The sequence below is a fragment of the Portunus trituberculatus genome, chromosome 10, assembly GCF_017591435.1.
Source record: "Portunus trituberculatus isolate SZX2019 chromosome 10, ASM1759143v1, whole genome shotgun sequence".
Classification (NCBI taxonomy): domain Eukaryota; kingdom Metazoa; phylum Arthropoda; class Malacostraca; order Decapoda; family Portunidae; genus Portunus; species Portunus trituberculatus.
The window spans coordinates 5,751,583-5,764,082 of record NC_059264.1 but is presented as its reverse complement, the minus strand read 5'-3'; the positions used below and the strand labels follow the sequence as shown (position 1 = coordinate 5,764,082).

The window sequence follows — 12,500 nt, the reverse complement described above, 5'->3', positions numbered from 1 at the left end:
GGTCACACCAGGCAGTCACTATTCAACAGCCGTGAAGTAAGATCGACTGGTGCTGCTGTTTTCTGGCAGGTTGGTCTCTTTGGGGCTATTTTCTTTGATGATACTATATTAATATCAGAATGCAATGTCGATTTCAATAAACTGCTCCTCGGCTAACTAAGCTAATTGGTGAAAAAGTGTCGGCCATCTCATTAACTCACTTTGCAGTTATGTAATGATACTATATTTTGTTTTTGTGCTCAGTACTATAGCTAACCCTGAAAATCTACTGCATAACCACTGAGAAACAGCTATTTTTTTTTAAATGTATTGTATTTATGGAATTTTTGTGCTTACGATATAATTGGTTGTCAGAAGAGTAGTTTAGTTAATTTCCTACAGTGTAGTACTGACAAATATACAATGGAATGTTTACCAATGTGAGTTTTTGTGTTCCATTTTTACACAAAGTGCAGGGGGTACATTTCTGACATTAAAAATACCCAGAGGGGTATGTAGGGAAAAAAAAGTTGAAAACCCCTGCTCTAGATCAACACACACACACACACACAAACACACATATACAGACAAACATACCAAACCTAACCTAACCTAATGTAACCTAAAATCTCATGTCCGTCCTATGCACATACACACACATACCTGGGCCCAAGGGATGTGTGGACCAGTTCGCAGCAGACTAACGGCATCCAGGAGCTTCTTAGTGTCGACCACACTCCAAGTGACTGGCCTGATTGTGGGCAGTATGAAGGACACCCAGCGCTGCATCACCTGTTGGGGGTGCAAGGGTGAGGCAGGGGTGAGGCAGTGGGGAGGCAAGGGGAAGCAAGGAGGATCATGTCAAGATTAGCATAACCCAACATCTCATAATCCAGAGCAGTGAACCCAATAATCCTCAGGTCAAGAATAGCCAACCCACAATCTTGATGTACAGAAAAACAATGAAAATGATATGCTAAAATTGTATTGATGAATTAAAACGAAAGAAAATTATATGGTGATGAAATTAATATGGTTGGGCTGGGCTAAGGAAAACGAAAACACACACACACACACACACACACTATTCAAAATTTTTTAATGATTAGCAAATTAAACCAACCTCACACACACATGCACACACATACACACACAAAGAAAAAAATAAGAAACAGATAAATAGAAAATAAATACATGAAAACACTGTAAATAAATGATAAAAAAAAAAAACACGCAGAACAATAACAAGAACGAAAGAAAAAAAAGGAAGAGGACAAGGAAAAACGAAAAAAAACAAAAAAAAAGAAAACAAACAGAAGAAGAAAAATAACAAGAATGAAAGAAGAAATAAAAAGGAGGAGGACAAGGATGAGGAGAAAAAAAAAAAAAAAAAAAAAAAAATAACTAAAAAATGAAGGAAGAAAAAAAAAAGGACAACACTGAGGAAGAAAGAAAAAGGGAGAGAGAGAAAAAAAAAAAAAAAAACACACACACACACACACACCAGGTAACCAGTGCGTCCATTATCAAGATTCCTGGCGATGGCGTCCCAGTTGGTGTTGGTGTCCGGGATCTTGACCAGCCTCTGTATGGCCAGGTCCTCCCACTCCTTCCACGGCCCTCGGTAAATACTCGGGTGGAGCAAGTTGTCCCACATCAGCTGACACTCCCGAGATGTCCGCACGCCGTCAAACTGTGGAGGAGGTAGAGTGAGGAGTGGAGGAGATGACTGGGTGGAGTAGAGAAGATATGGATGTGGGGTGAGGAGTGGAGGAGATGACTGGGTGGAGTAGAGGAGGTATGGAGGTGAAGGAGGTGGGGTGAGGAGTGGAGGAAATGACTGGATGGAGTAGAAGTATGGAAGTGGAATGAGGAGGAGGAGGAGGAGGAGGAGGAGGAGGAGGAGGAGGAGGAGGAGGAGGAGGAGGAGGAGGAGGAGGAGGAGGAGGAGGAGGAGGAGGAGGAGGAGGAGGAGGGGGAGGAGGAGGAGTTTGCAAGCTAATCAGAGTAAGTCAAGAAAGAAAAACTAAAAATACAAGAGATGAACAGAATAAAAACAAAAAGAAATGATGAAACAAAGAAAAAGAAAAGAAAGTAAGTTAGGAAAGAAAGAAAATAGGAAAGAAAAGCTGAAAATAAGAGATAAAAAGAATATAAACAAGAAGAAAGGACAAAAAAAAAAAGAAAGAAAGAAAAGACACTCACACACAAACACACACACACACACACAAATAAATAAATAAATAAATAAAACACTACCTCATCTGACTTTCAACCAAAAACATGCCTTGCCATTTTAATAAATTTTCTTGCTCCACACATTCCCTTGATCTGTTTTTAGCACATTTTTCACAAAGCTGCCGTGGTACAGTGGAACCATGCGTGCTTTGGGGTCTGAGGGGTCTCCAAGCACGCAGGTTTGAATCCTGTCCACAGTCCGAGTGTAGGTTGGGCTTCCTCACTTGGGGTAATGGCTTCCTAGTGGGTGGGCTTTGAGATAGGAGGTACCACAAAAAGTATCCCCTTTAGCCCAGAAATTCCCATGAAAACCCCACATGGCGTAAATAAATAAATAAATAAATAGTAACACACACTCACAGCCTGGGCAGCGATCTCCTCCCAGTCCAGCTTCAAGTTCCCAATGGGGGGTTCCGTGGCCTGGGGAGGGGGCCCTACATCTTTCCCGGGCATCTCCATCAATTCCTGCAATGCCTTTTCAGTTTTCTTCATCTCTCTCTCCAGCTGTATGGAAGATGGGAAGGAATAGAAAGTGGGAAGATAGTTAGTTTTCTTTTTCTTTATTTTTTTTAGACACCCCACCTCTCTCTCTTTCTTGTAGTTTGTCTTTTTTCTTCATCGAGTTGCTTTTTAATGGATTTGTGGTAAGTTTCTCTCTCTCTCTCTCTCTCTCTTTCATTTCTACATTCACTTTCTTCTCTTCCTCTTCTTCCTTCTCCAAACTCTTTTGTTCTACATTTACTTTTTTTTCTATCTTTTCCACTCCTCCTCTTTCTTGAATCATCTACCTCCCCTCTTCTCTTCCTCCTCATTCAATAATCTATTTTCACCTTCCCTCTATTCACTATCAGCCTCTTCTCTTCCTCCTCTTCTTTAACTCCACCTCCCTTCAATTTTCCTCCTCCTCCTCCTCCTCCTCCTTCCTTCCTCCCTCCACTTCTCCTCCTCATAATTTACTTCCTTCTGCTCATCCTTCCTTCCTCCATTTCTTCTTTCACCTACCACCTTCTCCTCCACCACTTACCTCCTCCTCTTGTCCTCCACTTTCCCATCCATTCACCTATCCCCACCTCCTCCTCCTCCTCCACCTCTTCCACTTCCTCTTCTATCACTTACCTTCCTTCCATTTTTTCCTTTCTCTCTCTTTCTTCCTCTTATCTAAATTTCTCCACTTTCCACTCCTCCATCCTTTCACCTCACTCCTCCTCCTCCTCCTCCTCCACTCACCTTCCTCTCCTCTTCCTCCTTCTCCTGTGAGTGGCAGCCAGCCAGAAACCTCTTCTGTCGCTCCACAGTTTTGATGTTTTCCTTGTGGTGCTTGATCCACTGTTCCTTCCAGTGTTGCTCCACCGCCTCCACCAATGTCTTCTGCTCCCTCTTTAGCCCTGGAAGCAGTTATGAGGTGAGAGGGAATGGGAGGGGTGAGGGGGGTGATGAGGGGTGAAAGAGGGAAAGGGAAGACAGTGAAGGGGTGAAAGTATGAAGGAGGAAGAAGTGAAGGGAAAAAAAGTGAAGGAATAAAACAGGAATGTGAAGAGAGGAGGGAATAGATGAAGGCAGAGAAGTAATAAGGATGGGGCAGTGAAGGGGTGTGAAGAGGGATGAAGGGGACACACACACACACACAATCCAACACAATAGAGATAAGAGGAAGAAAAAGAGAAAGAGGAAAAAAAAAGAGAAGGAAAAAGAAAGAGAGAGAAAAAAAGGAAAAAGGGAAAGGGAAAAGAAAGAAGAAAAGAAAGGAAAACAAAAAGAAAAGAAAAAGTAAAGAAAATAAGAAAGGGAAGCAAAGGGAAGGAAAAAAAAGGAAAAAGAAAAAAAAAAAATAAATAAATGAAAGGAAAAGAAAAGGAAACAAAAATAAAATAAAAGAAAAAACAAACCACTAACACACCCACAAACACCCACACAAACACACAAACACACCCACTAACACACCCACACACACCCACACACACACACACCCACACAAACACTCACACACCCTCTAACACACCCACACACACACACCCACTAACACACCCACACAAACACACAGACACACTATCACATACCCACACACACCCACAAAACAAACATACAAGCACGATTTTTAGCAGTGTACAGGTCAATATATCCTTCCTCCATCTTCCTCTTGGCATCCTCATTCATGGAGAAGGGCATGCCACCCGCGTCCTTGAAGTACGGTATACAAAGGCGAGAGTATTTGAGAGGGTTCCTCCCCTGTGCCTGATTCGCTGACATGATCCTTCTTGGTACATTCCCTGTTGACCATCCTGACTCCTCCATATCCTGCTTCACCTCTGCCTGTTCAGGAGGAGGAGGAGGAGGAGGAGGAGGTGGGAAAAAGAGGTAGGATGTGAGAAATAAAAGTAAAGGGAGGAAATATATTCAGGAGAAGAAGGAGGAGGAGGAGGAGGAGGAGGAGGAGGAGGAGGAGGAGGAGGAGGAGGAGGAGGAGGAGGAGGAGGAGGAGGAGGAGAAAAATAGAGAAAATTAATGTTACAAGGAATTAATTTTCAGTTTAAAAGTATTTTCTCTCTCTCTCTCTCTCTCTCTCTCTCTCTCTCTCTCTCACCTTACCTGTATCTCCCTGTTCTTCCTCAGCGCCTCTTCCACCTTGAAAATTGTCTCCTTGAAAACCTGCTGAAGTGCCAAATTTAAGTGGAGCGCCTTATCTAATGAGGATGCCTGAGCCAAGAGGGCCTCCACCTGGCCCTCCAGCTGCCCTCCACATTCCTCCGCCACCAGGGACTGTGTGGATGTGGAGGAGATGGGGAAGGTAGTGGTGGAGGTCTGAGGTTGGGAGGTGTGGTGTGATGGTTCTCTTGGCTCTGTGGATAGATAGTGGATAGGTGGAATAGTTAGTGGGTGGATATGGTTCCAGTCCTGCTCCACTCCAGTAAGATTCAGCCTTCCTGTTGCCTTTTGTCCTATGAAAACATGCATGATCAAAAGAAAAGAGCACAGTGGGATCGTGTAAAGGGTAGGTAAATGATTACTGATTATCCTGTTCACCACTGATATAAGGACAACACACACACAACTGACATACACACAAGCAGAAAAAATAACACTTTCAACTCTGCTTTCTTTCTTCTTCATCAAGTGCAGCTCGAGAAAAGTCACAGATCGTCTTTACTGCTGGCATTATTTTAGCTTTTTATCTTGTTTTTGTATGCAGGAGGGGAGCCAGCCAAGAGCAACAATATATATATATATATATATATAAAAAAAAAAAAAAAAGGCCCACTTGAGTGCTGGTTCCCTTAAAAAAAGTGAAGAGTCAGCGAAGATTAAGGAACAAATGTCTGGAAACCTCCCTCTTAAAAGAAGTCAAGTCGTAGGAAGACAGAAATACAGAAGCAGGCAGGGAGTTCCAGAGTGTACCAGAGAAAGGTATGAATGACTGAGAGTACTGGTTAACTTCTGCTGGCATGACATCCACTGCTGTTAAAAGGTAGGGCACACTGGGACCTAGAGTGGAGCGAGAGTGGACTGTATGTGTGAATGTACCAGGATCATGAGTGGAATACGAGGGAGAGTGACTAGAGTGACAATTTCAATCAAGCCTTTGTTGTTTGTTGGTAAATAGGATTCAATAGCACTTATGATGGTCTTGTCGATTGGTGGGTGGATAAATGGATGTGTGGATGATCCGAGTGGTTTTTGAGAGTGGATAGGTGGATAGAGGTGGATAAGTGGATGAATGGATAGTTTGTTAGTGTTTTTTGAGTGGAGTGGACTAAATAGTGCTTTTTGATAGTGGGCAGGCAGTTTGTTAGTGGGTGGATTGGTGGGTGGGTAAGTGGATGATAGGAGTGGTTATTGACTTGATACTCTTGTGGATAGGTGGATGTTTTATTTTTATTTCTTTTTTATTACTTATTGATTTATTTCTTTAAGATTTTTAACACATTTCCACAGCATATGGCAATACTAATATACTCGTCCATGTCTCAAAATAGCAACACACACACACACACACACACACACACACACACACACACACACACACACACGGTAGCTCAGTGGTTAGAGCTGGCTTCACAAGCCAGGGGACCGGGTTCGATTCCCCGGCCGGGTGGAGATATTTGGGTGTGTCTCCTTTCACGTGTAGCCCCTGTTCACCTAGCAGTGAGTAGGTACGGGATGTAAATCGAGGAGTTGTGACCTTGTTGTCCCGGTGTGTGGTGTGTGCCTGGTCTCAGGCCTATCCGAAGATCGGAAATAATGGGCTCTGAGCTCGTTCCGTAGGGCAACGTCTGGCTGTCTCGTCAGAGACTGCAGCAGATCAAACAGTGAAACACACACACACACACACACACAATAATCATTAAACCCTACACCACCATGAAAAGTCAGATAAAAACATACACACAAACACACACACACACATATAATATATATTCTACTTTCTCTCTTTCTCTCTCTCTCTCTTCTTATTTTTTGTATTTCATTATTTTACCTACAAATTGTCACCAGAAAAACACATTCTCTCCCTCTCTCTCTCTCTCACCTGAGGGACTGATGAAGGACGCACTAGCTACCATGTTTTCCTTCATTGAATCCTGCAGGAGGGCTTGCATCATCCTGTTCTGCTCCTCCATCTCTTGCGTCTCTTCTCGGCTTGGCACCAGCACCTTCAGTTCCATGTCCACTTCCTCCTCTTCGTCGTCCTCCTCCTCCTCCACCTCTTCTTCCTCCATGCCTCCTCTCCAGAATATTGTACCTGATTGAAGAAGTGTAGAAAATGGGAATAAGTTATTATCTCTTTCTCTACCCACACACACACACACACACACACACACACACACACAGTAGCAGCACCTGTCTACACTGCTAACATTTTTTGCAGGCTCCAGACGACCAGGTAAGAGCGAGAGGCAATGTTACAATGCTGCGCTGTGCGACTCACCGATGTCTCCCGGCCACAGGCTTCCCTGCCTCTGTGTCTCGGGGGTTATTGAGTTAAGACACCTGAATGATGTTGCACTGCCTGCCTGAATCGCTTCTGGAGGAGCGGCATGGCTTGGTCTGTATCAATTGCCACCATGACGTCAAGAGACTGATCCACCTAACTTCTGTCATGGAGACTCTCATCAACAGCCAGTGTCCTGCCCTCCACCTGATCTCGCTCCTTCACACAAGGCAGCCTCCAAGCACTGTCTGCACAACCTGCCAGTCCACACCCACCAGCCTGACACACCACCTCTCCTCGCTGCCTCCAAACCACACAGTATGGCTTGGTTTTCAGTTATTCCTGAAGAATGACCTGGTCTCCTCTCCACACACACGGTTGTTAACAAAGCTCTGGCCTCTCCCTACCCACTACTGCCATTGTCCTGATCTAATACCTTATTACCAGTAATACAAATAAAAATACCAATATTCCGGTATACCAAATACTAGTGCGCATCCCTAGTCCTGCTGCAGTCATGAGAAAAATCCCATTCTTCTGTGTTCTGTCGGTAGTTTTCATTTAGAAACTTACAATGGCACCCTAGAGGCTTACTGGTGGTGAAAATAAGGAATGTAGTGGAAATGCAAGTGTTAGTGAGCCACAGCCCTCCACTAGTGGGTTCACAGGAATCACACCAAATGTTTTCATGGATGGTGACTTGTCCTCCAAAGACCTCCCTCCTCCTCCCCACCCTTCTCCCCTCCTCTTCTACATTATCCATCACCAGTCTTCATTTACGGTATGTACAAATCAAAATCATAAAAGAATACATTGAAATTTTTATAAACTTAAGGTTTTGCTAAGATTAAAATGAATTACCTGATTTATAGGTATCGATAGTCAAACTTTTTGATACTTGAACAGCCATTTGGAACAAATTAAGTTTGAGTATTGAGTCTCCACTGTAAAAGACACAGGTAGTGAGAGAAACACAAATAAATAAATAAACAATAAAGAAAAGGCAGTGAGAGGAGAGATACCTGGAGTAAGACTGAGAGGAACAGAGCATAGGTCACTGAAGGAATGCTGCTGCACCTCCCCCCCCATCCTCTCCCCATGAGTCTCTGTGTAAAGCTGTCGCAGGAGTCGAGTCTGCTCCTCCATCTTCTCCATTTCTCCTCGTGATGGCAGTATCTCCTCCTCCTCCTCTTCCTCCTCTTCTTCTTCAAAGGTAAACTCCTCCATTGTTTCACCTGGTGAGAAAATTAGTATATGTAAACAGGTTAATTTATGATAAAAGTCTCCTCTCAAAGCATTACAAATCACAACCACATATGTATCTGATTATTAACATGCAGTCCTCTCTCAATTAATAAAAATGTTCAGGCAACAATTTATGAGTAATTTATCCTAATGTTCATCTATAATCAAAATCCTGGGAATAAAGAGGTTAGCCATTCATTAACAAGCCAGGTGGTTCTGTTAATTTCCTCATTACATAAAGTTCACAGAATAAAGTAAGAACCGATGTGATTCTGCCAATAAAAAGTACAAGACTATATATAAAAAAAAAAAAAGATATGATTTATAACACTGATAAAACACAGATGGCTTTGAGAGGAATGCCGTTCTCTGAAAAATGTATTCTAACGAGGCAACAAGTACTTAACGAGCAAAGCACAACGCTCATTTCACTCTCATCCTTGCACACCAGGCACCAAACACATCACCTCTCAACACACCAAGCCAAACTCTGCAACACAAAACCTTCACATCACAACATAAAAAGTACAAAACACACTAAAAGACCTAAAAAAAAAAAAAACAGAACAATTATCTCATTTTCTCTTCACTTCTTGCAAATCAGCACCACCACAACACACCAAGCCAAACCCTGCAACACAGGATAATCATCACATCACAACATAAAAACTACAAAACACACTAAAAGACCTAAAACACAAAACAATTATCTAGTTTTCTCTTCATCCCTTGCACATCAGCCATCAACACTGACACAATATTACATACACACCTCACCAAACCTTCAAACACAATCGTAACCTTTATCAAATCCCCAAATACCCGAAAATAGCAAAACAAGACAAGAATGGCAATAAAGAAAGGCAATTACCAGTATTTCAGTGTTCACCATAACTAGCATGGCTTTTCCTACCCTTCTAATTGTGTAGAGCTTCTCATTATGAATAATCTAAACCCACACATACCCATCACAAATTGTTTATAATGTCGACAACAATTCTTAAAGATCTACTATTTTTCGGAGGGGAGTGTCATGTTATCTATGCACGTGTGAAATCAATGACAGTGACTTTTTTTCTTATACCATGCGGGCTTTTCACAGGAATTTATGGGCTAAAGGGGATACTTTTTTGTGGAACCTCCTATCTCAAAGCCACCTGCTAGGAAACCGTTGCCCCGAGTGAGGAAGCCCAACCTACACTCGGACCGTGGACAGGATTCGAACCTGTATGCTTGGAGACCCCTCGGACCCCAAAGCACGCAACTGACCAATAAAAATAATACATAATAGATCTAGCCAATCAGAGCGGTTTGTGAAGAGAAGCGACTTAATTTGAATAATTTTATGGAAGATCTCTGGTGGGGCAGGGTGTCGCCTCAATTATGTCCATTGTATTGCCAGATTTCAAAAGAGAAATAAGGTAACGACTACATATTAATTTCTTAACCTTGCTGGTCAGATTAGGCTGGTTTGCTTTGGTTAGTTCAGTTTAATTGTGTTAGATAAAGTGAATTTGTCCTGAGGAAGATCTATCAGCGGTGTGTGTCACCTCAACCAGGTTAGGTTAGGTGGATTACAATAGGTTAGGCTGAAGTTAGAGTTAGGTTAGTTTGGTTGAATAAATGTTTCAATAGAGTGGCACAGTCAGCGGTGACTAGTGGTGGCGGAGAGTACTCTCCACACCAGTAACAATAAAAATTTTGGACTGTTACTCTTGACTTACTTTGTGATAACCAAACTATTTTTGGTTAAAGTACAGAATAGGACTTAACCGTTTTCCTTTATCCAACCCCCACCTGCCCCAGCAAGCTCGAGGGGAATGTGGGGAATCAGGGGTTTTAGTGGGGAGCCAAGAGGTGAGATATGGCGATCAGAAAAAATCTAAGGAAAATTTTGGAAAATGTAAAAATTTAATGATTAATTTGTGCTGAAATTATCCTGACCTGACCTAACCTAACCTGCTAGCCAACCCTCTAAACTATCTTAGCCTAACCTAACCAAACCTTACCACGAACACTAACCCAGCCTAACCAAAATGCAGACACGAACCAAAAATACCAAAACCAAATCACTGTGGGCTTAGATCCTGCAGGCACCGGAATATTAATTGAATTACTATGGCCTTACAAAAGCTGTCCCCACATTAAAAACATCCTAGACATGTATAGTAAGTACTGTATCACCTTGCATGGTGGTTTCAATGATTACAGAGGAGGCGCCATTCTTGACATTTCCCTGACACATCTAAAAAATACCCTCAAGTAGAAATAAACACGTAAGAATATCACCTGACATAACAAAGAAAATAAATAAAAGTTTAACCCACCATCAAACCACACCATTTCACCCATTTCCTCCCACATTTACTGACTTTCCTGTCTCCTCACCCTGCCCCAAATGACACCCAGGCTTCACCCTCACCCTGTGCTCACCCTCGAGGTCTGCCACACTAAATAAAAGCAACTGGGTGAGGTTTTATCAGCGTATTTCCTGGGAGTCTCCTTTCCTCCTTCACCGCCAGTCTTGTGTCACGATGGCGAGTTAACGAAATGGACCGAAATTTAACCGACATGAGAAAATTTAATATAACGCAGAAAACTTAAATAGAGTACATTGATTTTTAGCGAAATTAACCTGTAATATTATTGTAGTAAGGTATGTGTTAGTATTCTTTAGCTGGAACAATAGTGAAGCTGAAATTTTAAGAATAAGTGTCTTCCAGAGAGAGGGAGAGAGGGAGAGCATACCTGTCAACCTAATGTGGCCTTATTTTTTTGCGTTAGAGACCTTAAGTTTGTGTATAAAATGGTAATTAAACCCTAAGAAAAGGGAGACACACCCAAGGACTGACAAACAAGTGGTGTATGAAGTAAAAAAATAAATAGATCAATGAATAAATAAATTAATAAAAATTTTGCCAAGTAACTGAAGGAAGCAGTGAACGTACCACACCCCGAAAAGTTGGAAGATTGATGTCATATATAGAATACGTGGAAAGGGTGATTTATTTCAAAATATCTTAAAGACACATAAAATAAATAAACAAATAAGTAAAACATTGTATGAGCAGAGAAACGTACGCGTAAGATTTTCAACTTTCGCGCTGCAGGACTTGAGAATCGTAGAAATGTGTCACGTCAGATTCACCCCAAAAAACGTTCAGATTTGACAGGTATGGTCGAAAAAGTGAGAAAAATGTATTCAAACTTAATTAAAAGGAAAAATACTCTCTCTCTCTCTCTCTCTCTCTCTCTCTCTCTCTCTCTCTCTCTCTCTCTCTCTCTCTCTCTCTTTATTTATACAATTCTTTACATTTAAACATTGGACATTTTACAGGTTAAAGGTGCATTGTGAGTACAGCCTATCTTAAAACCTAACCCAAAATACTATAAATTATGCTTAAGAGTTATGTATTACAGACTAAATTCCAATAAAATTACAAATAAAATAACCATTCGTTCACACACACTTTAAACTTTTGCACCCCACACTCGGCAACACTTAGGTCGTCCGGACACATGTTCCCCGCTAGGAAGGTGTTCCATAAGCGTACGTAGCGAGGCACAAACTGTCTCTGGTGGTGGGTGGTGTGGGAGCGTGGTGTAATGAGGGCTGAGGGAGTCCTGGTCGCTCCTCTCGTTTGTACAGCTACTTGTTGGAGTGGCTGATGCAGCTGCTGCAGGTGCACTGTGGTCCTTTGCTGTATTTTATATAAAACTGTCAGTCCTGCCACGTCCCGCCTGTGCTGCAAGCTCTGTAGGGTGCTGGGCTGCTCTGGTTGTTCCTCGGTGATGATCCTTTCCGCCCTCCTCTGCACCGCATCAAGCTTCTCGAGGTGTGTTTTCGCCGCACCCCCCCAGGCGAGGCAAGAATACTCGAGTGAGGAGCGGACCTGAGCTTTGAAGAGCAGCTCTCGCCCCCTTCTGTCCAGCAACCAGGAGATTCTCCTGAGGAACGCCAGTTTCCCTGCCGCAGTTCTTGCGAGCTCTGCGATGTGGGACTTGAAGGTCAATTTATTATCGTAAATGACCCCCAAGATGCTGACCTCCTCCTGTGGTATTAGGGCTGCCCCATTGAATAGGAGCCTGATGTCCTGCCTTGTTCTGGACAACG

The 12,500-nt window shown here is 42.6% G+C and overlaps 2 protein-coding genes across 5 annotated transcripts in view; both read right to left on the bottom strand.

Annotated features, from left to right (window-relative positions):
- Nucleotides 1-10,926, bottom strand: part of LOC123501994 — a 29,613-nt gene extending 18,687 nt beyond the window's left edge. For 3 of the 4 annotated variants that reach the window (XM_045251134.1, XM_045251137.1, XM_045251136.1), the window contains exons 1-9: nt 10,820-10,919; nt 8,164-8,376; nt 6,740-6,952; nt 4,804-5,054; nt 4,302-4,527; nt 3,445-3,602; nt 2,578-2,721; nt 1,484-1,672; nt 643-771 (exon numbers count right to left, since the gene is read on the bottom strand). In XM_045251134.1, coding sequence (XP_045107069.1) covers nt 643-771; nt 1,484-1,672; nt 2,578-2,721; nt 3,445-3,602; nt 4,302-4,527; nt 4,804-5,054; nt 6,740-6,952; nt 8,164-8,368 — 1,515 coding nt within the window. In that variant the 5' untranslated portion in view covers nt 8,369-8,376; nt 10,820-10,919. Of the gene's footprint in view, nt 1-642; nt 772-1,483; nt 1,673-2,577; nt 2,722-3,444; nt 3,603-4,301; nt 4,528-4,803; nt 5,055-6,739; nt 6,953-8,163; nt 8,377-10,808 lie in introns of all 4 variants that reach the window. The other variant, XM_045251135.1, reaches the window with a different exon arrangement.
- The window catches only part of LOC123501852, a 3,739-nt gene continuing 88 nt past the window's right edge, over nt 8,850-12,500 (bottom strand). The window contains exons 1-4 of the mRNA XM_045250890.1: nt 11,857-12,500; nt 10,571-10,631; nt 9,007-9,017; nt 8,850-8,876 (exon numbers count right to left, since the gene is read on the bottom strand). The exon at nt 11,857-12,500 is cut by the window's right edge and continues 88 nt beyond it. Of these exons, the coding sequence (XP_045106825.1) occupies nt 8,850-8,876; nt 9,007-9,017; nt 10,571-10,631; nt 11,857-12,500 (743 nt within the window). The remainder of the gene's footprint in view (nt 8,877-9,006; nt 9,018-10,570; nt 10,632-11,856) is intronic.